The following is a 27,954-nucleotide window of genomic DNA, read 5'->3' as shown; positions in this document are numbered from 1 at the left end:
ATGACCTGAGCCGAAGGCAGCTGCTCAACCAACTGAGCCACCCAGGCGTCCCAGGCAGAGGCTTTAACCCATTGAGCCACCCAGGAGCCCCTAGAGCGTTGTTCTTAAAGTCAATTTCAGATTCGACAGTTCTGTGATTCTGAGAGTTCACATCCAGACTTAATTTGAGCGTAGGCTGGGGATTTCTGACCAGAAAGTTAAAAAAAAATGGGTGGAATCGGAAAGTCTCATCGAAACATGAAACTACAATTCCCAGGAGCCTCGGAGCTGGGTCTGGTCCCCAACCCTTTTCCGCCCGGGCTGGGGGTGACCAATGACCGTTAGCTATTTGAATAAACCAATAATATCATGAAACTGTTTAGTCATCCAATCGCACTGAAGAGGGGGAACTCCTTAGCCAATCCAAATGCGCGGGGGCGGGGCCGGAGATAGGGGCGGTCAGAGAAGTTTGCTGACTAAGATGGCGACTGAGGCGCAGGGTGAAGGGGAGGTGCCAGCCAGTGATTCCCGCCCGAGGTGAGCCCAGTTCTTGGTCCAGCTACCTAGGAAACGAGGCCGTGGGCTGGTCGTACTGACGCTTTTCCTTTGGGTCATAGTGACCCAGCGGGACGAGGCTTTCTTTTCTCCTACAGCGTTTCGCCCCTTCATGCCTGCGGTCTGGCTCAGGAGCTGAGATCCAGCGTGACCTCCTCTTGGTCCCGCGGATGCTCTTGCGAGGTCGGCGGGTAGCCAAGACTGCAGACCGACCAGTTGTGTTTGCGCAGAGATTTATTTTGGTGGTGAGGAAACTCATGTTCAGAGCTGTTAAGCGAATTCCCTAACGTCACACAGTGCTGGGAGAGAGTCCTCTTAGTACATTCTAATCTGCTTCGAGGCAGTTTATTGTGTTAAAGTAGGAGCAAGGGAGTGTCCGTTAGAAGTGGGTTTGAGTTCTTGGACCGATTTTACCGTGCTTTAGAATATTTAACATGAGGGGCGCCTGGGTGGCTCAGTGGGTTACGCCTCTGTCTTCTGCTCAGGTCATGATCTCAGGGTCCTGGGATTGAGCCCGCATCGGGCTCTCTGCTCAGCAGGGAGCCTGCTTCCCTGCTTCGCTGTCTACTTGTGATCCCTGTCTGTCAAAAAAAAAAAAAAAAAAAACCCAAAAAACAAAACAACAACAACAAAAAAAACTATATATATATATATATATATGTATATATATATACATATATATATATAGAATACTTAACATGAGGTCTACCCTCATAGCACATTTTTTAAGTGTGCAAGATAGTACTGTTTAGTGTAGGTACAATGTACATCGTATCTCAAGAGCTTATTCATCTTGCTTAACTAGAACTTTATGCCAATTAATTAGTAACTCCCCATTCCCTCTATTATGGCCCCTGGCAACCAGCATTCCACTCTTTCATTCTATGAATTTGGCTATTTTAGATAATCTCATGTCAGTGGATACCTCATATATGTAATTGAAATCATTTGTCTTCCTGTAACTGGCTTATGTCACTTAGCATAATGTCTGTAAGGTTCACCCATGTTGTCACCTGTTGCAGAGTTTTCTTTTAAAAGCTGAGTAATATACTGCATTTTGCTATTGCATTTTTCTTCCATGGACATGAATAATCTTGGTGATTATTAATTGTGCCTCAGGAAACATGAGAGTGCTAGCAATTCTTTGAGATCCTGATTGCAGTACTTCTGGTTAAATACACAGAAGTAGGATTGCTAGATCATACAGTTAATTCTATTTTGATATTTTTGAGGAACCTGCTTACTATTTATCCTAGCAGTTGCATCATTTTTTGTTCCTATCAACAGTATAGAGGTTCCATTTTCTTTACATCCTCACCAACACTTGTCTTTTGTTTTTGTTTTGTTTTGATAATAGCCATCCTGACAGGTGTGAGGTAATAATAACCCACTGTGATAAGGAATGAGGCAGATAGTCCTAGCCAGAGCACCTAGGCAAGAAAAGGGATTAAAAAGGCTTCAAAATTGGAAAGGAAGAACTAAAATTGTTCCTGTTTGCAGACAACATGATCTTATATATAGTAAACCCTAAAGACTAACAGACGGGGGGCACCTGGGTGGCTCAGTGGGTTAAAGCCTCTGCCTTCAGCTCAGGTCATGATCTCAGGGTCCTGGGATCAAGCCCCGCGTCGGGCTCTCTGCTCCACAGGGAGCCTGCTTCCTCCTCTCTCTCTCTCTCTGCCTGCCTCTCTGTCTACTGGTGATCTCTGTCTGTCAAATAAATAAATAAAATCTTTAAAAAAAAAAAAAAAAAAGACTAACAGACGGTTAGAAATAATAAACACATTTTGTAAAGTTGCAAGATACAAAATCAATGTGCAAAAATCAGTTGCATTTCTGCATACTAACAATGAGCTGTCTGAAAAGGAAATTAGGAAAACAATTCCATTTATAATAGCACCAAAAAGAATAAAATACTCAGGCCAATTTTTAAACCTCTCTGTGCTTCAATTTCTTTACCTATAAATGGACATAAGATGTCTACTCTGGAGAATGTCAGGATTAAACTAGTCATCATCATCTTCTTTTTTTTTTTTTTTTTTTTAAGATTTTATTTATTTATTTATTTGACAGAGATCACAACTAGGCAGAGGGTAGGCAGAGAGGCAGGCAGAGAGAGAGGAGGAAGCAGGCTCCCTGCTGAGCAGAGAGTCTGATATGGGGCTCCATCCCAGGACCTTGGGATCATGACCTGAGCCGAAGGCAGAGGTTTTAACCCCCTGAGCCACCCAGGCACCCCTAGACAGTCTTTTTAAAGTGCGTAGCACTGAGCCTAGCAGGTAATAACCATTCAGTACATGATAGATTTTCTTTTTCTTGGTAGAAGTAAAGAACAGAATAGATCTGTAGTTTAGGAAATCATAATTTTTACAGGCACAGCAAAATGTAGCTTTTCCTAGAAAGAATTTCCAGGTGATCTGGCCACACTCTTGAGATTGTACATGTCTTAACTGGTTACATATAAGAGAATTTAGTAGAGTGAGCTTATTTACATTGTCTCAGTGTAAAGTGCAGACCCTTTGGTTTGGTGTCCCTTGGTACCCTCTGTCTTGAATGGGAGATTCCAAGTCTTGGGAAGCTGGGTTTATGAGGGGCCACTGGATTCCTTCCCTAGCTGGGATAGAATGTTTGAATGTGTTGATACCTTAAACGGAAGAGTTTTTCACTCTCAGAGGTGCCTATAAATGATCATTTTTGCTTGGAAACTCTAGAGGTGATTTTTTTTTTTTTTAAGATTTTATTTATTTATTTGACACAGAGAGAGAGATCATAAGTAGGCAGAGAGGCAGGCAGAGAGAGAGGAGGAAGCAGGCTCCCCACTGAGCAGAGAGCTCCATGCGGGGCTTGATCCCAGGACCCTGAGATCATGACCTGAGCTGAAGGCAGAGGCTTTAACCTGCTGAGCCACCCAGGTGCCCCTAGAGGTGATTGTTAAATTCTATCAGCTCATCTCTCATCCTGCTCTAAAATCTTGAATTGTGATAAGAAGAGAGAGCACCAAACATTATTGTATAGCAGGAGTAGTTTGAATTTCTTTCAACGATGTTGCCAAGTGAATTTAAATTTTATTTTATTTATTTATTTTTTTAAAAAGATTTATTTATTTGACAGATCACAAGTAGGCAGAGAGGCAGGCAGAGAGAGGAGGAAGCAGGCTCCCTGCTGAGCAGAGAGCCCGATGCGGGACTCGATCCCAGCATCCTGGGATCGTGACCTGAGCCGAAGGCAGAGGCTTTAACCCACTGAGCCACCCAGGCGCCCCAGAATTTAAATTTTAATTGCTAGTATTAGTTTTGTGATCAACAGGTATTCACAGAATCTTATCTGAATTTGAAACTCTTTTATTAATTTCATGTTGTAAAAGAGAATTTGGATTTCTGTAAGGTTTTTGAGGGCAGGACACACGTATATTTTTATTACATATTCCCAATGCTTAGTTTTGTGTAGATGGTCAATACTGAATGAATAGTAGTCCTATCTAAGACATAAAATACTCCTTGTGGTGATAAATACCATACATATTATTTTTTTCTCTGAAGATATTTCTAATGTTCTATTGATGGTGTGGCACCTTGTATTCATTCCATAAAGAAGAACTAGCTTTCTATTTCTTCATCATTATTTTAAGCCTGTTCCTAATAATTAGCAATGCTTTAAATTTTAATCAAATTAAATAAGAAAAAGTTGCTCTGGGGGTGCTTGGGTGGCGTAGTTGGTTATGTGTCTTGGTTTCTGCTGAGGTTATGATTTCAGGGTCATGAGCCTGAGTATGGCTCCATACTCAGTGTGGGGTCTGTCTGAGATTTTCTCTCCCTTTCCTTGACCTTCCTGCTTGTGTGTTCTCTCTCTCTCAAATAAGTAAATAAATTGTGTAAAAAAAAAAATTTGCTCTGCCTGTAAAGAATTTTCTCTTTTGACCTGTTGATGGTAAACACCTTTTCCCCTTTGTTTCTGGTCTTTATCAGGTAGAATAATGCTTTAAAATTTTACTAACTTTAATTATACCTTCAAGTTACTCTTAAGTGGACAGTTCTAAGGGGGAATCCACAAATAGAAGCTATCCACTTTACCAAGAGCAATATAAAAATAGTTAAAACTTTCAAAGGCCAAAGAGAGAAAAAGCCAAAGTGGAAGGAGCCAAGATGCCCTTCAACAGATGAATGGATAAGGAAGATGTAGTCCATACACACAATGGAATATTACTCAGCCATCACAAAGAATGCATATCCAACTTTTGCCTCAACATGGATGAGACTGGAGGAGATTATGCTAAGTGGAATAAATCAAACAGAGAAAGTGAATTATTATATGGTTTCACTTATTTGTGGAACATAAGGGATAGCATGGAGGACTTTAGAAGGAAGGGAAAAATGAAGGGGGAGAAATTGGGGTAGGAGATGAATCATGAGAAGCTATGGACTCAATAACAAACTGAAGGTTTTGGAGGGAAGGGCGGTGGGGGGATGGATGAGCCTGGTGATGAGTATAGACGAGCACAGATTGCATGGAGCACTGGGTGTTATATGCAAGCAATGAATCATGGAACAGTACATCAAAAACTAATGTACTGTATGGTGACTAACATATAAAAATTTTTTAAAATTAAATTAAAAATCATAAGAAAATAAAGCAGGAAGGAATTAAAGCCACCTCCCTACATAATTGGCAGTAGGGTACTTTTTGAATTGAAAAGATATATAAAGAAAGTGCTAACTATTATTAGATGAAGAGGGAAAATTGATGACAAAGAGTCACAGGCCTTTTTTTTTTGTTTTTTTAAAGATTATTTATTTATTTATTTGACAGAGAGAGAGAAATCACAAGTAAGCAGAGATGGGGGGAAGCAGACTCCCGCTGAGCAGAGAGCCCGATTTGGGTCTCCATCTAGGACCCTGAGATCGTGACCTGAGCTGAAGGCAGAGGCCCAACCCACTGAGCCATTAAGGTGCCCTGAGTCACAGGCTATTTAACCTCAATATTCACAGGGAAAAAAGAAACCTGCTGTGAACCAGGAAAAGCAAAGGGGAATGTACAGGGTTGTAGGGAAGCCAAGCAATCTGTGGTAGTGATAACATTTGTCATAAGTTGTCATTCTTGTGTCAGCGGTGTCAAAGTTTTGGGGCCCAAGCCTGCTTCTGGAACTTAGGAACAGCAGGAAGCTTAGGAACAGACTTTTGGATGCTTGCATCCTATTTTGCAAGTGGTTTTGGAGGATTAGGGAGGTGCCTTATAGTTGGGAAAAGGATCTTATATTCTGCTAATTTACATACACCTTAGATATGAAATATTGGTTACTAAACATATAATTTCCTGAAGATTTTTTAAATTAAAGTGTTCTTTCTCTAATAAGACAGCAGTGTGGCCCTTCAAGAAAAGTGATAGATGGAATATTTACTGATCTTAGGAAGACTTGCCTATTCTTACGTGCACAAGTGGGTAAACATGATTTAAAATATATGAATCCAGTTTCGTATTTGTGCTGTCAAATCCTATCTGAAGGGTAATCTTGAATAGATTCTTCAGTGGTCTTTCTTGAATCTGAGTAATTTTATTTGATATTTTTATCAGTTACCTGGCTTAGAGAATTTGATCATTATACTTATAGACAGGGCCAGTGTTGGCAAAAAAAGGGGACGAAGAATAGAATTTTAAAATTCAGGCACCTGAGTGGCTCAGTTGGTTGTGTCTGCTTTTGGCTCAGGTCATGATCCTGGGGTCTGGGATCTAGTCCCATGTCCAGCTCCCTGCTCAGGGGAAGTCTGCCGCTCTCTCTGCCCACCCCCTCCTGCTCATGCTAGATCTCTCTCTCTCTCTCTCAGTCTCTCGCAAAAATAAATTTAAAAATCTTTGAAATTAATCCTCATAAACCAGTAAGTGGCTTACTTTTCTTTGCTTCTAACCTTTGGTAGCATTTGTGAAATTAACAAATGTTAAAGATAGAGGTTGCTGGTTGGTTGTGAGGAAGGTTATCAGAGAGTTGCAGTCTTTTTGTTGTTATCTCAAGTCGAGACCCTATTTTATTCATTAGATGGGTTTGAGGAGACTAACTCCATTTGGGTTCACAAGAAGCCAACTGATAAATGCAAACTTGGTAATTTGCATGAAGAATATACAAGGTACGTATATGAGCTTGCTTCATTTTTTTTAAGCTTTTATTTATTTATTTGTGAGAGAGAGGGGTTGGAGGGGAGGGGCAGGGGGCAGGGAGGGGTTGAAGGGAGGGGCAGAGGGACAGGGAGAAGCAGACTCCCCAGTGAGTGGGGAGCCCATTTGGGGCTCAGTTGGCTGATTCCAGGACCCTGAGATCACGAGCTGAGCTGAAGGCAGATGCTTAACAAACTGAGCCACCCAGGTGCCCCTTAGCTTGTCCCATTTTATCTTTGCAAGGGACATATTACAGTTGGTTAGATTATTGCTTTTTCTTTTCTTTTTTAAATCAGCATTTTCTTCCCTTTTTTTTTTTTTTAAGATTTTATTTATTTATTTATTTGTTTGACAAACAGAGATCCCAAGTAGGGAGAGAGGCAGGCAGAGAGAGAGGAAGGGAAGCAGGCTCCCTGCTAAGCAGAGAGCCCCATGTGAGACTGGATTCCAGGATCCTGGGATTGTGAGCTGAGCCGAAGGCAGAGGCTTTAACCCACTGAGCCACCCAGGTGCCCCAAATCAGCATTTTCTTCTTGAAGATACTCTCTGGTTACCTTGCCTGAGCCCCCTAAACCATACTTTTATTAACCATCTTTTAGTATAGGTTGTTTCTAGAAATGCCAGAGTACATCTCTTGTGCTGTTGGTTTGCTAGTTTTACTTGGTGTATCAGTCAGGGTTCAACTAGGACACAGAAATTATACAGTAATTTGAACAAAGAAAAGAATCTCTAAAGATTATATAAACAGTAGATAATCACAATTAGCTTATATATATATCAAACTCATCATGCTATATACCTTAAATATCTTGCAGTTTTATTTGCTAATTATACCTTGGTTTAAAAAAAAGAATCTACTATAATCCTAAGGGCTGAAGTAGAATGTACAAGGAAGAGGTCCAGACCTTGTTTAAGGCATGGCTGTTTATCACACTGAATGGCAGAAAATTGCTGTGGTAGAATTTGTTGGAAATTAATCTTATAGAACCTACTAGAAATCCACCCTTGAGGGTACTGGGGAAAGCCGTTCATAGGGAGGTGTCTTGGAGGGAAGTTACTGGTTTATGGATGCTGCTGAGAGCTGTAGACTGCAGGAAGCTATCAAGAGATGCTGCCCTTGCTGTGGGGACTGGGTGCTGGCAGAGCTTGCCTACTGCAGGAGCTTGCCCAGCGGAGTGCCCTGGAACCAGAAAGGGAAAGGTTCTTCCTCCTGCAGTGTGTCTCCAGTGTTCTTTGTTAATAATGCTCAACATTGTGCCAACTGGAGAAGGAAATGTATTTAAAGGCTCCAGCTTCATTTTTGCAGAGTAGGCAAGGATGGGTGAGAGGCCTTAAATGCGTAACTGGCACATGTGGAGAATCCTCTCCCTCCAGTTCTGTGCTTCCCTTGCTGCAGCACTTCCTAAGCCTCTTATAGACAAGTATGGGAGATAGTGTGTAGGATCTGAATGGAGGAGGAGGGGCAGGAACAAGTCAGTGAGGACGAGAAAATGATTGGTAGTTAAATATGCAATGACACACTTATTTGCATGTAAGTTTGTAAAAGTCTATATGCTTTCCAAATAGAATAACTGTTTCCCGGATTAAAGAACCTGGAGTAAGACTGTTAAGTTATATTTAACCTAATAACTATTGTTCATGTGTATTTTATTTTTTTGAGGCATGCTGGTATTTTAAGTACTTAGTATTACCTTATCCATCTTGGCATTTTCAAACTTGCGAAGATCCCAGAGGGTGTGTTGTTTATAGATACTTTCCTCTCTATTAAAGCAGTGTGTGTCTTTGAGCAAGCTAGTTTCACATTTCCCTTTTTACCTGGAACTTTTGATTCGTAGTTATATGAGGTTTTAGAAATTGGTGTTTGTAATGATCTTGAAATATATATAACTTCAAAAGAGTTACTGCATTTCTGCCAGGGTCTAATGTACAGTAATTTTGGGGGGGTTTTGTTCTAGGACTAGGTATTGTGGCTGAATCTTTGGAACAAGTGTAGTTTTTATAATTATCAGAGTAATACCCTTTTGTCCTGAATTTAGATTTAACATCAACGACAGTTACTTGCTATTTAAAAAAAAAAAAAGCTTTTATTTATTTATTAGTGAGAGAGTGCGAGCTCAAGAGCATGAGCATGGGAGGAACAGAGAGAGAGAGGTGAGAAGCCGACTCCCGGCAGAGTAGGGAGCCCAATGCTGTGCTCCAGCCGCTTGATCCTAGAACCCTGAGATCATGACCTGAGCTGAAGGCAGATGCTTTTTTTTTTTTTTTTTTTGAAGGCAGATGCTTAATGGACTGAGCTACTCAGCTGCACGGGATGGTTTTGCTATTTTTTAAAAAGAATTTTTGAATAATGTAGAACAATGAAAATTGCTGAAATTGCTGAAATGAGTTGAGCTGAAGAACCAAAGAAAGGCTGCATGCCATATGCTGCGATTGGTGCATTTGGCTGAACAGAAGTTCACATCTGTAAGGAAAACCAAGACTGGCTTATGAAAAACTGAGAAGCGTTGGAAAAATGATACAGCAGGGAGAAGTGCAGGAGATCAGACAAAAATTAAAAAAGGAGAGAGAGGGTGACTTTCTAGTAGAGGCTGCCTGCCACAGCCATGGGGGCAGACTTTGGAGGCAGGGGTGAGAATGAGCCCAGCAAGAAGTGATCTCTTAGAGGGGCGCCTGGGTGGCTCAGTGAGTTAAAGCCTTTGCCTTTGCCTCTGGTCATGATACCAGGGTCCTGGGATCAAGCCCCACATCGGGCTCTCTGCTCAGTGGGGAGCCTGCTTCCCCTTCTCTCTCTGCCCGCCTCTCTGCCTACTTGTGACCTCTATCTGTCAAATAAATAAATAAAATCTTAAAAAAAAAAAAAAAAAAGAAGTGATATCAGAGAACAGAGATTTTCCAAGAAGGAGGAAGGGAGGCAGAATAACCAAAACCACCAGAGGGGCTCGGCTCTATCCTAGCAGCTGACATTTTTTTTTTTTTTTTAAAGATTTTATTTATTTATTTGACAGAGATCACAACTAGGCAGAGAGACAGGCAAAGAGAGAGAGAGGAAGGGAAGCAGGATCCCTGCTGAGCAGAGAGTGCGATGCGGGGCTGGATCCCAGGACCCTGGGATCATGACCTGAGCTGAAGGCAGAGGCTTTAACCCACTGAGCCACCCAGGCGCCCCAGCAGCTGACATTTTAAACATGGTTTTGTTAGGATTCTTTCAGCTATATGTGACAGCAACTTAAACTAGCTTAAGCAAAGAGATGCTGTTGATTGGCTCAAGAAACTGGAAAGTTCACAGGCTAGATTAAGCATGGTTAATCCCTATCGTATTTCTCAACTCAATGTCACTAGGCATCTGCCTCTTACTTTCTTAGATCTGATTTCCTGTGTATTTTCTTTTTGAAAAGCCAAGTTCTTCACCAAAGATAGCATTACTGGACCACAAGCTGCTTCAGTCTGACATTCCACAGGTTTAACAATCTTAGCATCCAGCGAGAATCTTGGAGTTGAGTCTTTTTTTTCTAGTTTGACTTTGTGAAGCCTGGGTCTTGTGCTCATACTTGTTGCCCAGGGAGTAGGGTCAACCCACCAAACCACATCCACTGAAAGAGGGGGAGAGGTTCTTGCCCAAAAGAAAATGGGTATGATGTTATCAGAGGAAGGAGAAGATAGATGTTGGGGATGAAAAAATAACAGATGTCCACTGCACTAATCTTAGTGACCCCCCCTGTACACCCCCATTTATTTAAGGTTATGTTTTGAAAAGGACTTGCCATTAATATATGGAGAACACATTTTACGTTTTTTAAGAAACCAGTCAAGCAAAAAGGCCCCTTATTGGGATACTGGGGTGGCTCAGTCGGTTAAACTTCTGCCTTGAGCTCAAGTTATGATCCCAGGGTCCCAGGATCTAGTTCCGCATTGGGCTCCCTGCTTAGCAGGGAGCCTGCTTTCCCCCCACCCGCTGTTCCCCCTGCTTGTGCGTTCTCTCTGACAAATAAAAAAAAAAATTTTTTTTTAAAGAAAGGGCCCCTTATTTAAGTACTTATTTATTTTTTCCACTGTCCAAACCCTACTCATCTTTAAGACCTACCTCAAATCTCAACTCCTATATAAGGGTGAAAGTTTCTCTTCTCTTTCTGAATTTGTACATCTTTTATTGTGTGTAGCATGGATTTAGCAATTAATGATCTTGTATTATCTTTTGTGTTGTGGTCTTTAGTTATTACTTAAAATCTTGTAGGAAAACTATCATTCTTTTCTGTAATTAAGTATAGAACTATGGTGGGCGCCTGGGTGGCTCAGTGCGTTAAGCTGCTGCCTTCAGCTCAGGTCATGATCTCAGGGTCCTGGGATCAAGTCCCGAGTCGGGCTCTCTGCTCAGCAGGGAGCCTGCTTCCCTATCTCTCTCTCTCTGCCTGCCTCTCCATCTACTTGTGATTTCTCTCTGTCAAATTAATAAATAAAAAATCTTTAAAAAAAAGTATAAAACTATGGTGATATAGTGGGGGGAAAACAATTTTGTCAGATGCTCACAACTTTTGTGTTCTACCTTATAAATAATTATTCAAGTATGAAGTGGGTTAATGATAATATGTTTTATAATGGGAAATGTGTTAATGTCAAATTCACAACTATAACACTATATAAAGCCATAGCTTTTAAGATAATCAGATGAAAACATAATAAATAACAGTATCAGTTGCCAGATTAAATATATGTGATTTGTCAAGCTGAATTATTATTTTTTCTTCTTTTTCAAAGATTTTATTTATTTATTTGACAGAGAGAGGGATCACAGTAGGCAGAAAGGCAGGCAGAGAGAGAGAGGAGGAAGCAGGCTCCCCGCTGAGCAGAGAGCCCCGATGCGGGACTTGATCCCAGGACCCTGAGAACATGACCTGAGCCGAAGGCAGCGGCTTAACCCACTGAGCCACTCAGGCACCTGTCAAGCTGAATTATTACCTGAAAGCTAGACACCAGTGTTTTATTACTGCAAGAATGAAATAGAATCACAGAAAAATTGGTCACCTCGCTGCTGAATTTAGCTGTGCTGAAGTATTAACCCTTTGGGTTTTTTAACTAAAATATTGCTTATATACACAAGTATGGAAAAGAGATGTTTCCTTTAAAGGCATATAGATCAGTTTCAAATAAATCAAATTTCTTGATTATATTATATATAATATAATATAAAATTATATAGTGTATTATATAGCATAAAACTAATTTCTTGGGACTCAGTCAGATTACAGAAACACAGTAATAAGGGCACCTGGGTTGTGGTTCAGTTGGTTGAGGGTCCAACTCTTGATTTTGGCTTAGGTCATGATCTTGGGGTTGGGAGATCGAGCCCCACCTTGGGTTCCCCAGTTGGTGGAGAGTCTGTTTGAGATTCCCTCTGCCCCTCCCCTTGCTCCTGCTCAGTTACTCTCTCTCTTTCACTCTTTCTCAAAAATAAACATTTAAAAAAACCTACAATAATAATCTGAGCCAAACCATAACAAATAAACCTTTCCCAATTTAACAGTAAATGTCCAAGATATCACATAAAGCTATATCCACTTTAAAAATGTTCCTGATTATATGATTCCAACTTTCTTTTTTTGTTCTTATTTTTTCCCATATAAAATTAGAATGGTTTGGTTGATCTTTGTCCAAGTTTCTGAGATGTGTCTTAATAAAGAAGTAAAACATGATTTGACAGCTTTAAGATAATAAGTCATCTGAATAGACATAAAGTGTCTTAGCTGGGTTCTATCAGTAACAATAAAAAGAAAAATTCATGAGTGAAATATAGAATCACATAGTTATTAATATTAAATTTATAATTGCATGCAATAATGAGAGCTACATTTGCTAGATGTATTTTAATTATACCTTTTGGGAGGGAAGAAACACATTAATTTAGAAATTAACCTAAAGATACTGGGATAATATAATTAAAAAGTTCTTCACTTGTTTTGTTTTCATGCTGAATACAATTACAGGATTAAACATATACTTATATCAGTGTGTTAACGATTTTATTGACTATTTAAATACAGGGTATGTATATTAAGATTGTACAGAGGATAAAGCCTAAATTTTATTAAAGTGTAAAGTTTTTTGTTTTTAAAGATTTTATTTATTTATTTACAGACAGATCACAAGTAGGCAGAGAAGTGGGGGTGGGGTGGGGGAAGCAGGCTCCCTGCTGAGCAGAGAGCCTGAGAAGCCTGATGCCTGGATCCCAGGACCCCGAGATCATGGCCTGAGCCAAAGGCAGAGGCAGCGTAAAGATTTTAACCAGCACAATATATTCTTTTTAGGTGTTGAGAAATAGAAGTGTTAAAAAGATGTTAGAATGTTTAAATTAAAAAAAATATTTTTTGAAATACTTCAAAAAATTTCAAAAGTATTACATACTTGATAAAGGATTGAGACCTGAACCATAAAATCTCATATATTAGGGTGCCTGTATGGCTCAGTTGGTTGAGTGTCTGCCTTCGACTCAGGTCATGATCCTAGGGTCCTAGGATCAAGCCCCCATGTCCCCTGGCTCCCAGCTCAGCAGGGAGTCTGCTTCTCCCTCTGCACTCCCCCCTGTGCTCCTCCTCCCCATGCTCTCTCTCAAATAAATAAAATCTTAAAAAAAAAAAATCTCATATATTAGAACTCCATCTTTTCAACATTACATCATCTCAACAGTTGGTATAATTTAGACTGAATGGGAATGTATATTGTGTTTCCCCAAAGTGGAGGTTGCTTAAGACTAACTACAGAGGAAAAAGTCTCATAAACACTTCCAATTTCAAAGGATTTTTAGCAGTTGCCCTAAGATTTCTTTAAAACAGTGATGCTTCAGGGCACCTGGGTGGCTCAGTGGGTTAAAGCCTCTGCCTTCGGCTCAGGTCATGATCCTGGGGTCCTGGGATCGAGCCCCGCTTCCGGCTCTCTGCTTAGCAGGGAGCCTGCTTCCTTCTCTCTGCCTTTTTCTCTGCCTACTTGTGATCTCTGTCAAATAAATAAATAAAATCTTAAAAAAAATAGTGATGCTTCAAAGGCTAATGTGTGTGTGTGTGTGTATGCAAATGCAATAAAACAAAAATTGTTTTCTAATTTTCAAAGTTATCTCATTGGGTTTCCTAGGTGCTCATGTGCTAATTGTACCTGCAGCTGGCTACTTGTATCTTGGCTATCTATAGATAGTGGGGAAAAAAAAAGAATAAAAGCTTGGTGAATTTTAAGCTTCCGGAGACCAGCAACTAGCTTAGATTCTTGTACCTATACCTTAGAATTTCATAAAAGTACAAAGCACTCAGTAGGTCGTGGTTAGTTTGATTTTAAATGACACCTGAGTAACTGTGATTTCACATTCTTATGTTAGTTGATGAAGAGACTTATGACTACTGACTTAGGTAATAGAAGCTCTTTTTAAGAAGTTGTGTGAGAGATGAATGTCACGTGCCAGAGCAAAAGCACTTGCTATCTCTCTTGGATAGGATGACTCTGGACTTTGGAACAAACGATTTAGACGTAGTCTTTTGGAACCTAATCTGATCATACATAGAAATACTTTGTGTATTTCTGAGGCTCGTGTCATTTAAAGTCTGTTGGGAAAGAGTCTTCTGAAGTTTGGACTATACTTTTCTGAGTGGTAAACAACTTTTAGGTAAAACTTTTAGGTAAAAGTTGTTTTAGGTAATAATAAGAGAGATACTGTATTGTCAACAAAGCATTTTATAGAAATTTCTCCAAATAGGGAATTTTGATGTTATTTTTCTCTTTCTTTCTTTCTTTCTTTTTTTTTTTTTAAAGATTTTATTTGTTTATTTGGTAGAGATAGTGAGGGAGGGAACACAAGCAGGGGGAGTGGGAGAGAGAGAAGCAGGTTTCCCATTGAGCAGGGAGCCTGATGTGGGGCTTGATACCAGGACTCTAGGATCATGACCTGAGCCAAAGGCAGAAGCTTAAGGACTGAGCCACCCAGGTTCAAGATGTTATTTTTCTAATACAAATAAATACAAATAAACTTTCTTATTGTACGCTTGCCTGAAGGAGAAAAATTAAGAGAGGTGATGGTAACAGAATTAACACCAATTTGGGACACCTGGGTGGCTTAGTCTGTTAAGCGGCTGCCTTCTTTCTGTTCAGGTCATGATCCTAGGGTCCTGGGATTGAGAGCCACATCGGGCTCCCTCTCCCTTCGCCTGCCTCTCTGCCTACTTGTGCTCTCTATGTCTCTGTCAAATAAATAAATACAATTTTAAAAAGAAAAAAGAACTAATACCAATTCTCTTGACACCCAAAAGGATAAAAATTGACAAGTAAATAGATAACAATTATTGATACTATTGTTATTGATACTTGGAGGAAGTATAATTCACTTTCTTGACTGAGGACATTGTGTTGTCATTCCATAGGACAAAATCTTAGGTCAGGTTTCCAAAAAATGTTAAGGTTAAGAAGATAAGCAATCAATAATACATTTTATGTTAATAAAATAATTTAAGAAAAGATAAGCAATCAGGAATTCTTTAATTTCTAACTAGTTTAATTTAATTCAGATTAAGTTGCCTTGAAATTAAGTACTTTGAAATGAGTTTGAGATCAAATATAGGGGTCAGATATGCTTTTGCAGACTTTTGGAGTCTAAATTAGAGATAGGATATCCTAATTACAAAACCGTGGACAACTACTCAAAGGGCAGCCCTTAGAATGTAAATGTTTCAAAACTTTTGTATAAGAAATTGGGTATAATTTCCAGAAATCTTGTGATACTAATCAACCTTGAACTGTTTCTGTTACTTAGAAATTCTACCAGCTTGTGCACATGGGACCTGTTTTATCCTTTCTCTCTATATACAACTTTCATGATAACAGTTTAAATTTTATATATATGTGTGTGTGTGTGTGTGTGTGTGTATATATATATATATATATATATATATATATATATATATGACATATATTTAGAAAAAGGAAGAATAATAACTTCTTTAATATTTATATGTATTATTAACAGCTCTCCCAGAAAGCAACACAATGAAAGTCATGTTTCAGAGCCAGAGGGTTGAAAAAGTAGTAAGAGAGTGCATACTTCTCTTAGGGTGGTAAGTCAGATTTAGACAGCTTTAAATATAGCTCCTATTTTGATAGATGTTGCCAAGGTTGTGGTTCTTGGAGAACAAATCGAGTTAAGCAATTCACTAGGGAGGAAACATTTAGTTTTGTGGGTATGCAGTAGCATTTTGGTAGCAGTCAGCCAAAAGATACATCTGCAGGATAAGTTGTTTTTTTTTTCCCCCACTGCCTTCAGTTTTGCAGATTCATGGGTTCAACATGCCTGAAAAGCACTTGAATTTCAGTATTGTGTAATTGATTTTTCAGCTGTGGATTCTCTTTCTGGTCCTTTCACTAATCACAGATCGCCTTACATGTAGAGTTCCATCTAGTGGTAAGAGTAATCATAGCAGTCAAGTAGGTAATAAAAGTTACCCTTTTCTTTTCTTCTTTCTTTTTCTTTTCCAGTGTAAGCTCTGTAGCCAGCGTTGGGCTTGAACTTATGATCCTGAGATCAAGGGTTGCATGCTCTACTGACTGAGCCAGCCAGCTCCCCCCAAATTATCCTGCACCCAAATTATCCTTTTTATTATTTTTTAAAAGATTTTATTTATTTCTTTGACAGAGAGAGATTACAAGTAGGCAGAGAGGCAGGCAGAGAGAGAGAGGAGGAAGCAGGCTCCCTGCTGAGCAGAAAGCCCGACACGGGACTCGATCCCAGGACCCTGAGATCATGACCTGAGCCGAAGGCAGCGGCTTAACCCACTGAGCCACCTAGGCGCCTACCAAATTATCCTTTTTGATCAGCTTTGCCTCTTATCCTTCTTTGGGATGGTTACCTAATACATGCATTTAGAGTCCTGGGGCGCCTTGTTCTTTAAAAAAAAAATGTGTCTAGAAAGATGTGATTCTACATGCAAGTATGTAGAATAATATAGTTAATATTTTCCTATTGCTCAGCTTCAACATACCTTAACATTTGCCATATTTACTTCCAATGAATCTCCCTTTTTCCATAGCTCAGTGATTTATCACAAGAATATTGCTAGCACCGTGGAAATTCCCCTCATGCCCTCTTGCCTACTCTTAATCACTGTCCCCCAAAGGTAGCCGTTATCCTGAATTTTATAGTAAATCTATCTTTGCTTCTCTTTACAATTTTACCACTTAAACAAGTATTGCTAAATGATATGCTTTTGTCTGTTCTTAAAATTTGATGTAAATGTCAGCACATACTTAGTAAGTAGTGTGTGGGCGGGTGGGTGTGTGTGAGACTTCTTTTCTCATCATTTTATGTGATTCATCCATGATGGCTCATCTGACTGGAGTATGTCCATTTTCGTTGCTGTAAAATATACCATTATATATGCCACAATTTAATAAAAGCATTCTTTTTTTTTTTTTAAGATTTTATTTATTTATTTGACAGACAGAGATCACAAGTAGGCAGAGAGGCAGGCAGAGAGAGAGGAGGAAGCAGGCTCCCTGCCGAGCAGAGAGCCCAATGTGGGGCTCGATCCCAGGACCCGGGATCATGACCTGAGCCGAAGAGGTTTTTACCCACTGAGCCACCCAGGCGCCCCTAATAGAAGCATTCTGCTGGATGTTTTGCTGTTTATAAATTAATGTTTCAGTGAACTTTTTTATTTTTTTAAAAGATTTCATTTATTTTAGAATGAGAGAGAATGAGAGCATGTGAGTGAGCATGAGCTGGGTGAGGGGCAGAAGGAGAGGGAGAAGCAGACTTCTCCACTGAGCGTGGAGCTGGATTCAGGGCTCGATCCCAGGACTCTGAGATATGATTGAAGACAGATGAAGACAGATGCCTAACCCACTGAGCACCCGGGCACCTCAGTGAACATTCTTGTTTGTGATTTTTGGTGCACCTGTGGCTACACACATTAAGCATATTTTAGAACTGATGGAGTCATAGGATACACTTTTGTTCAGGTTTAGTAGATAAGACCAAACAGTTTTCCAAAGTGGTTGTACCACTTTTATAGCTTTGCTATCAGTATAAAAGAGTTAACTGTTAGTTTCTCTAAACTTTGGTCATTCTCTTTAATTTTAGTCATTCTGTTGGGTGGTAGTATGTCATTGTTTAAAAATTTGCATTTCCTTGATACCTAATGATATTGGGCATTTTTTTTTTTTTTTTTTTTTGCATTTGGCTACTTTTTTTTTTTTTAATATTTTATTTATTTATTTATTTATTTGAGAGGGAGTTAGAGAGCTTGTGTGCATGTTTGCTAGCCTGTGGAGGGGCAGAGGGAGAGAGAGTTCTCAAGCAGACTCCATGCTGACCCTGAGATCATGATCTGAGCCTAAAACAAGAGTCAGGTGCTTAACCTACTAAGTTACCCAGGTGCCCCTTGGCTACTCTTTTTTATGAGATTTTTTTTGAAATTTCATGCCTGTTTTTCTAGTGGGTTGTGTTTTTTCTTACTGATAGTAGGAATGCTTAGTATATTAAGGTGAGCCCCTTTTTTGGCTATATTCCTACTCTGTGGCTTTCTTAAGGATGTCTTTTGATAAGCACAAGTTCTTACTTTAATGAACTCAAATGTATTAATCTTTTTTGTGGTTAATATTTTTAATGTGTTATTTTAAAGTTATTTAAAAAATCTCCCCAGCCTCAGTTCAAGAGTGTATTTTTCTATATTACCTTCTAGTAGGTTTATTGTTCTGTTCATCTCTAAATCTTCCATTTACCTGGAATTGATGATCTTTGTGTATAGTGTGAGGTAGATAATCAAATTTCACTTTTCCCCTCTGTATGTATCACAAGTGTTCCAGTACCACATAGTGAAAAGGTCATCCATTCCACAGAGTGGCAGCACCACCTTTACCCTGAATCCAGTAAAGAAAGGAAGTAATAAAGATAAGAGCAGAAATTAATAAAGTAAACAGCAGACATGTAATAGAGGGATTCAGCAAAATCAAAAGCTGGAAACTTGACAAAGCTAATAAAATTGATAAACCTCTAATAAGATTCATAAATTAATAAAAAGAGAAAAATTGTCAACATCATGAATAAAGAGGAGGAGATAACTTTTTAAAAAAGGATTATTTATTTATTTACTTGACACAGAGAGAGAGAGAGAGCGCGAGAGCGCACAAACAGGAGTGGCAGAGAGAGGGAGAGGGAAAAGTAGGGGAGGCTCCTTCTCAGGACCCTGAACCTAAGACAGACTCAGATCATGACCTGAGCTGAAGGCAGAAGCTTAACCAACTGAGCCACTTAGGCACCCCTCTTAGGAACTTTTTAATGGTTTCTCTTAAGAACTACAAAGTTATGGGCGCCTGGGTGGCTCAGTGGTTAAGGCCTCTGCCTTCGGCTCAGGTAATGAGCCCAGGGGCCTGGGATGGAGCCTCATTTCGGGCTCTCTCCTCAGCAGGGAGCCTGCCTCCTCCTCCTCTCTCTCTCTCTGCCTGCCTCTCTGCCTACTTGTGATCTGTCTGTCAAATAAATAAAAATCTTAAAAAAAAGAAAAGAAAAGAAAACTACAAAGTTACATAGTGAGGGGCACCTGGGTGGCTCAGTGGGTTAAGCATCTGTTTTCAGCTCAGGTCATGATCAAGCCCTGTGTCAGGTTCCCTGCTCAGCTCTCCCTCTGCCCCTCTACCTTCTTGTGTTCTCATGCGTATGCACTCTCTCTCTCATGAATAAATAAAATCGGGGCGCCTGGGTGGCTCATTGGGTTAAACTTCTGCCTTCGGCTCAGGTCATGATCTCAGGGTTCTGGGATTGAGCCTTACATCGGGCTCTCTGCTCAGCGGGGAGCCTGCTTCCCTTCCTCTCTCTCTGCCTGCCTCTCTACCTACTTGTGATCTCTGTCTGTCAAATAAATAAACTCTTAAAAAAAACAATATAATGAAAGTTAGGTGAATGTGGTCTTTTTCTCAAAATACCTTTTGTGCTATAGTCACCCTTCTTGTGATCATGTGAAATGATAAAATGCCTATATTATCAGATGAAGTGAGGTGAATGATGTAGGGATCTTTGGTCATTGTCAGGCTATTGTTGACCTTCTGATGGTAGGTCAAGAGGGGGATTATCTGCTTGTGGACCACAGAAAGTGAAACTGTGGAAGAGGAGGTCGCGCTCTGTACAGGTATCCTCCTGCTTTTTTTTTTTTTTTTCTTGTTTTAAAAGATTTTATTTATTTATTTGACAGAGAGAGATCACAAGTAGGCAGAGAGGCAGGCAGAGAGAGAGAGGAGGAAGCAGGCTCCCTGCTGAGCAGAGAGCCCGATGCGGGGACTTGATCCCGGGAACTCGAGATCATGACCTGAGCCGAAGGCAGCAGCTTAACCCACTGAGCCACCCAGGTGCCCCTCCTCCTGCTTTTTGAACGTTTGTGTTAGACCTCTTTGCTTTTAGGAGGGACCTACATTAGAGCTTGTTTTCACTAACTGAAAGAAACCCAGAGAGGATTTCCACTTTTACAAAGCAAGATAAAAAATGAGAATAGCATTTAGCGTTTGTTTTCCAGCGAGCCAATATAAGGCAGCTCATACTCTGCGAGCGGCACCCCCAAGCTCCTTCCCGGAGAACTATACTCAGCATCTCAGCAGCAAGCTGTCATGTGTTTGAACTGTGTCTGTGGGTATCTGTACTTTATCTTGATTTATTTTGTACATCCACCAGGAATGTAGGGTCAAAAAATGCTAAGAGGGGCTATTTTTGGGGTCTGGGGATGCAAAAAATTTTTTCCATATAAGTTAATGGTAATGGCTTCTTCACTTAATGCCATTTTGGCTCATGAAAGATTTCACAGGAACTCTCTACTTTGAGAAAGCAATTCCATGACAGTCTAACTTATGAATCTATATGGAAACCCAGACTATAAGCAAACCAAATTCAGCAATATATAAAGATGATAATATAACAGCATTCTAGAAATGCAAGATTGGGTTGCTCAGCTCAGGTCATGATCTCAGGATCCTGGGATGGAGCCCTGCATTGGGCTCTCTGCTCAGTGGGGAGCCTGCTTTTCCCTCTGCTACTCTCCCTGCTTGTGTTCCCTCTCTTACTGTCTCTCTCTCTCTCTGTGTGTGTGTCAAATAAATAAATCAAATCTTAAGAAAAAAAAAAAAAAAAAAGGAAGTGCAAGATTGGTTTAACATAATCAGGGTCATTCACCACATTAACAAAATAAAGGAGAAAAATCATATCAACTGCTGCACAACAAATAGATAAAATTAAACTCTGACTCATGATAGTAAGTCACCCTCAGCAAACTAGGAGTAAAAAGATATTGCCTGAATCTGATAGTTTTTGCCAAAATGATGGATGGGGAAAGACACCATTCTTCAGTTTGCTTATACTTGTAACTTTCCCCCCCCTTTTTAGAAAGAGAGAGAGAGAGAAAGAGAGTGTGCGTGCTTGCATGACGGGGAGAGAGGCAAAGGGAGAGCGAGAGAGAGAATCTTAACTAGTTTCCATGCTCACTCAGTATGCCCCGACCTTGTAACTTTTAATTATTTTTATTTTTTACAAGATTTTATTTATTTATTTGACAGAGAGAGACACAGCGAGAGAGGGAGCACAAGCAGGGAGAGTGGGAGAGGGAGAAGCACGCTTCCCATTGAGCAGGGAGCCTGATCTAGGGCTCAATCCCAGAACCCTGGGATAATGACCAGAGCTGAAGGCAGGCGCCTAACAGCTGAGCCACCCAAGCACCCCAACCCTTGTAACTTTTAAGGTTGAGATTATTTTCATGTTTGTTAGTTACGTAGGGCTCCTCCTTTATGAATTACTTGATCATTTGTCTAATTTTCTTTGAGTGTGTTTTTCTTCTAAATTTTAGATATAAATTTTTAGATTGATAAATTCTGAATACTAATTCTTTTATATGCATGACAAGTTTTTTCCCCCAGTTTATGGCTTTCTAGTTTAAAATTTAAATCTATTTATGTATTTATTGTGAATGGGCACTATGTTCACAGGAATCAAAAATTCAGAAAATATGGGGGCACCTGGGTGGCTCAGTGGTTAAGCCTCTGCCTTAGGCTCAGGTCATGAACTCAGGGTCCTGGGATCGAGCCCCGCATTGGGCTCTCTGCTTAGTGGGGAGCCTGCTTCCTCCTCTTTCTCTCTGCCTGCCTCTCTGACTACTTGTGATCTCTGTAAAATAAATTAATAAAATCTTCAAAAAAAATCTAGAAAATATGAAAGAACATATAGTAAAAAGTTTTTCTCCCACTCCTGTTTTTTCATCTCTCTCCAGAGGCATTTTGACTTCATTTTTAAAGAACTTTGTTCATAATGTCATTTGTTGTACACACATTTAAAATTTTAATGTAGTTAAATGTGTCAGTCTTTTCTTTGTGGATTGTACTTTTTATGCCTTGTTTAAGACACATTTCTTCTGCCTCATTTATTATTCATTCTTCTTTTCTAAACTGTTTAAGTTTGGCTTTTCATATTTTGATCTTTTTTGTATTTTTTGTGTATGATGTGAGGTAGGGATCATTCTCCCCTCCATACTATAAAAGTATTTGTCCTTATACTCTTACATTATATGATTGTTTTGTCTAATACAACTTTTAGTGTGATGGGAGACTACTGTTGAGCTTTATCTACACGTTGGCAAATACAATGAACTGGTCCAATTTTTTTATTTCTGTTTTGTTCCTGCTTGCAAATGAGTGCTTAGAGTCCTGATAAGTACTGCCTTTCAGGCCCCATAATGTGTCCTTGTGTCCTCTAACATGTCTGGAATTTGTGTAGGCTGTAATGGGGCAGGGAAAGGAGGGTTCCTTTGTCACAACAAACAAGGAGAAAATTTTTTTTCCAGTCTCTTCGCTTTACCAATGCCTCATCAGAAGCTTTCAGCACTTATGTAAGAAATTAAATTTTTTTTCTTGAACTTGAGCAAACTTAGACTTAGTTTTAAAATAAGATACTCTAGAGTAGGAAGTTGTTTTTACTTAAATGTAGTATTTTCTTTAGACCTAGAAATCTCTTAAGTTCTTAATCATGTTCCTAGATATTCTCAACTTTATATTGTGATACTGTGTGTTCTGTGGAAAGGGATTAGCAGGCTATGTGGTATGGGGGTAATTAAAAAAATGTAACCCACTGTGTATCTGTCTTTTCCATCTCCCATCTTCCATTTTACTTCCTTTTTAATCATTTTTCTCTCTTACATCCTATCTTACCAGATAGGTGCTCCACTCAGAAAAAGTGAAAAAGGAGAAATAAAAAACTAGGTTAAAGATTTTCAAGTGGGGCAAAACAAGGATGAATGGTCATGGGAAGGAAGGGGAGAAAAAGCAGGTGAAAAGAAACAGATTGCTTATTACCTGTGGGTTAGGACTTTCAAGGGAACTTTTTCTGGTATTCTTTGTGAATGGGTAGAGGGAGACTTGAACTTACTTATTCTTCTATCTGTTCTACCTCTTTAGGAGGGGACAGACTTGAAGGTGATGGTCAGGTAGGGAGGGCTCTGTTGAGAAACTATGTAGCTAGGGCTTTGTGCTTCTAGCTCCTTTCTCATTTTTGCATTTGATCCAGTTTAGTGCTGGAGTGTCATTTGTGATGGAAGTTTAATTTTTTAATTTTTTAAAAATATTTTATTTGTTTATTTGACACAGAGAGAGAGAGATCGCAAGTAGGCAGAAAGGCAGGCAGAGAGAGAGGGGGAAGCAGGCTCCCTGCGGAGCAGAGAGCCTGATGCGGGGCTTGATCCCAGGACCCTGAGACCATGACCTGAGCCAAATGCAGAGGCTTAACCCATGAGCCACCCAGGCACCCCTGTGATGCAAGTTTTAGGATCTTAACTGAATATTGCTCTGGGATATTAATAAAATTAAAGTCTGAAGGTATATGTCTCTGTGTGTTTCTGCTTCAGGAATGTAGTGGATGCTATTTTTTTTTTTTTTTTGTAAGATTTATTTATTTGGCAGGGAGATAGAGAGCAGAAGTAGGCAGAGTGGCAGGCAGAGGGAGAGGGAGAAGAAGGCTCTCTGCTGAGTAGGGAACCTGATGCACAGCTCCATCCCAGGACCCTGGGATCATGACCTGAGCAGAAGGCAGCCACTTAACTGGCTGAGCCACCCAGGCGCCCATAATGGATGCTATTTATGCATATTTATTTGTTAGAACTAATTTGATCTAAAATCTGTTTTTCAGAATTAAAAGGGATCTGAAGTCCATAAAATGATAGTTTAGACTCAGTAAATTATAAGACTCTTTTCAGTGCTAACACGTTTCATGATTTTTCTGGCTCTCTCAGAGTAGTGATTTCTCATTGGCAGTGATTATAAACAGTAGTTTTATATTGACTCATGTTTCTTCACTGAAATAAGCATACACTAAAAGAAAAAGAGGTTTTGTCATTGGTTTAGGATACACTTGCTTTTGATTTTAATTGCCTTATAATCATTTGCACCCTTACAAGGAAAATAACCTTTCCTTGTATATAAAAATGTTAAGTCAGTAAGCAGTTTTAGATCTCTTTCTTAATGACTTTTTTTTTTTAAAGATTTTATTTATTTATTTGACAGACAGAGATCAGAAGTAGGCAGAGAGGCAGGCAGAGAGAGAGAGAGAGAGGGAAGCAGGTTTCCTGCGGAGCAGGGAGCCCGATGCGGGGCTCGATCCCAGGACCCTGAGATCATGACCCGAGCCGAAGGCAGCAGCCCAAACCACTGAGCCACCCAGGTGCCCCTCTTAATGACTTTTTGACTTAAGAATACATGTTTATAATTTTAAATCTTTATGTGAATTCTTTTATTATCATTTCAGAGAAAAGAAAATTTAGTAGCTATCAATTGAAAATTTTTCTTTCCTTTTTTTTTTCTTCAAATATTTTATTTATCATTTGACAGACAGAGATCACAAGTAGGCAGAGAGGCAGGCAGAGAGAGATGATGGGAAGCAGGCTCCCTGCTGAGCAGAGAGCCCGACACGGGGCTCGATCCCAGGACCCTGAGATCATGACCTGAGCCGAAGGCTGAGGCTTTAACCCACTGAGCCATCCAGGTGCCCCTATGTAGTAATTTTTCAAGGAAGAAGTGATGAACTTTGAAGTTTTCCCATGCCTTGTTTTCATTATATCATTATTAGAAATTATCTGTGTAGTGTTGACAAAGTAGATTATAGATTACTAATATTTAATATTTAGAGTGTCATTTTTCCTGGAACAGTTTTTCGGTACCTAGGATGTTGTGGAAGACTTTTAAGTTGTAATTGTTTTTTTTTTTTTTTTGTTTTTATCGTGGAATATTTATATGTGTCAGGTGAATTTCAACTTTGCCTGACAGATGTGATGACTTGTTCTTTCTGGTTTGTGTTCTGTCTACTCATTGGTTATATAATAGATGACTTTATATAATAAGGATTAGAATAAGTTATTAGAGATGATTGATAATGGGTACAAACAATTAGTGTTGTGTACTTTAATATAACATGTTAAAAGTACAAAGCAGTATAGTAGTTAGGCATTGGAAAACAGTGAATGGGAAGAAAATATTTCTTGAGAGTCAAAGGAGCTTTGCCAGGAATATAGTCCAGGTAGTGTAGGAGTGGAAAATCAGCTAGGATCAGAGGCCAATAGAACTTAGCTGCTTAGCATTATTCAGTGACAGAGAAGTGAAATTAGGAGCAAGATACAGAGTTTTTCCAAGTGCCTAGAGAGAAGAACCTGCCTGAATAAAGGTTGGACTTAGATGAGGGGCAGAGGCATCCAGAGTTGAAGGATTTTAAAATAAAATCTATTTCTGGACCCGGGTAAGGTGGAATTAATATCTGTTTTATATACTTGTAAATGCCTTCCATTCTGGTGAAGGCTTTTTGATTATGAGGAAAGGAATCCAAGGGCAGCTGTTTCAATTAAAGCGGGGTGATTAGGGGCTGTGGCTCAGTGGGTTAAGCCTCTGCCTTCAGCTCAGGTCATGATCTCAGGGTCCTGGGATCGAGTCCCACATCGGGCTCTCTGCTAGGCAGGGAGCCTGCTTCCTCCTCCTTTTCTCTCTCTCTCCCTCTCTGCCTACTTGTGATCTCTCTCTGTCAAATAAATTAAATCTTAAAAAAAAAAAAAAAAAGGCGGGCTGATTAGGAAACGCTGGTGTAGGCTCCCTGCTTGGTGGGGGTGGGGATGGGGAGATGTCTGCTTCTCTTTCTCCCTCTCCTTCCCTCTCAAATAAATAAATAAAATTAAAAAAAAAAAAAAAAGAAAGAAAAAGGAAGGAAGAAAGAAAGGAAGGAAGGAAGAAAGAAAGGAAGAAAACAAAACAAAACAGACACCTGTGTATGGACCCAGGAACCAAAGAATTGTATGGGTCGAGTAAATGTCTCCAAAATGTCTACTACACTATTTAGATGTAGTTTTAGCTCTTAAATAGTTTCATGCTTGCTGTCATGTGGTTTCCGTGGCATTTGAGACTGGCCTAAATGTAGTACTGTCAACAGTTGGGACACTGCATGGGAAATACTGTACGGTACTGGCTATAGTCCTAAGGTCTTAACTATTACCCATGCTGTGTTAGGAAGAACAGCGGCAGGTCTGGCATCTTACTAGTATTTAACAGTAAAAATTCAGGGTTTTGCTGTTTTTTTTTTTTTTTTTTTTTAAGATTTTTATTTATTTATTTAACAGACAGATCACAAGTAGCCAGAGAGGCAGGCAGAGAGAGAGGAGGAAGCAGGCTCCCCACTGAGCAGAGAGCCGGATGCGGGGCTCGATCCCAGGACCCTGGGATCATGACCCGAACCGAAGGCAGAGGCTTTAACCCACTGAGCCACCCAGGCGCCCCTAGGGTTTTGCTGTTTTAATAAGGAAATGTGCTCTGTGTGACTACCAAATTTAATATACCACTGGGCTTGGGAGGCTCTAAGGATCTATGTCTTCTGGTGTACACCTGAAATTAAGGGGCAGAATCGGGTCTTCCGTATTTATTTATTTATTTTTAAAGATTTTATTTATCAGAGCACGAATGAGCAGGAGCAGGAGGAGGGGAAGGGGCAGAGGGAGACAGAGATGCGGACTCCCCATTGAGCAGGGAGTCAAGTTGTATTTAGAGGTTATTTAGTATCTTTTCATTAAATGAAATTCCTAAGTATCTAGGTGGGTATAACCTAAATAGCAACAAGCTCAAATTGTCTTCTTTTGTACAGTGAACAGACTAAGGATTAGGTTTTTTATTATTTATTTATTTATTCTTTAAAAAAAGATTTATTTATTTATTTATTTGAGAGAGAGAGGCAGTGAGAGAGAGCATGAGCGAGGAGAAGGTCAGAGGGAGAAGCAGACTCCCCATGGAGCTGGGAGCCCGATGCGGGACTCGATCCTGGGACTCCGGGATCATGACCTGAGCCGAAAGCAGTGGTCCAACCAACTGAGCCACCCAGGCGTCCCAGGATTAGGTTTTTTAAACCAATTTGTAGGTTAACCCACAGAAACAGTGAATAATTGTATGACTTACAGAGCATGAGAAACATGCACAAATGATCCCCTAAAGTTTCTTGTTTCATTTTTTTCAGTGATGCCATCTGCAATTTTGTTATCTGCAATGACTCTTCCCTTCGAGGGCAGCCCATTATCTTCAATCCTGACTTTTTTGTGGAGAAACTCCGACATGAGAAACCTGAGGTGTTCACCGAGTTGGTGGTCAGCAATATCACAAGGCTCATTGACCTACCTGGAACTGAGCTGGCTCAGCTGATGGGGGAAGTGGACCTTAAATTGCCTGGTGGGGCCGGCCCAGCGTCAGGATTCTTCCGGTCTCTAATGTCTCTCAAGCGAAAGGGTAGGGCACGTGTCTGTGAAGGGCGGGCAGGCTGCAGCTGCTCCCTGGGCTTCACCTCCTCATATCTATCTGTACTTTCACTGAGTTGCTATTATGTAAAGGTGTTTTTTTTGAGGGGGGGGCGTTTTTCTCATTTTCTTAAGTAGTAAAATCTCAGGTTAGCAATAAAAATTTATAAAGTAGCTAAACTAAAGCAAGTATATCAGTCCCTGAGAAAGGTGACATGATTCAGTTTAGGTAGTTACCTTGATTTTCATGCCCTATGACATAGCTGCAGAGTACAGTAAAGAAAGTTTGAACTTTCTTTACTGCAGTTCTCGAATGTTTTCATTCTATGGACTGCTTTGATAAGGCAGATACCTATGAGTCACCCAAAATAAAAGCCTTCCTAGAAAATAAATTGTGGACTGCTTTTGATAAGATATTAAAGAGGTACTATTTTATTAAGTATAAGAAAATCATTTATGGTAGAATAAAAGTTTGAAC

General features: G+C 39.8%; 1 protein-coding gene across 3 annotated transcripts in view; it reads left to right on the top strand.

Moving 5' to 3' along the window:
- The first annotated feature begins 436 nt into the window (after positions 1-436).
- Positions 437-27,954, top strand: part of ARHGAP19 (Rho GTPase activating protein 19) — a 63,154-nt gene continuing 35,636 nt past the window's right edge. For 2 of the 3 annotated variants that reach the window (XR_014309291.1, XM_082722148.1), the window contains exons 1-2: positions 437-516; positions 27,203-27,468. Coding sequence is in view for 2 of the 3 variants with exons in the window: in XM_082722148.1 (XP_082578274.1) it covers positions 461-516; positions 27,203-27,468 (322 nt within the window). In the remaining variant the exon portion in view is untranslated. Of the gene's footprint in view, positions 517-543; positions 780-27,202; positions 27,469-27,954 lie in introns of those variants that run through there. The other variant, XM_082722149.1, reaches the window with a different exon arrangement.

The sequence above is a fragment of the Mustela nivalis genome, assembly GCF_964662115.1.
Source record: "Mustela nivalis genome assembly, chromosome: 2".
In the NCBI taxonomy this organism is placed as follows: Eukaryota; Metazoa; Chordata; class Mammalia; order Carnivora; family Mustelidae; genus Mustela; species Mustela nivalis.
Note: the sequence above shows the minus strand (reverse complement) of the source record. Positions and strands in the feature narration are given on the sequence as shown.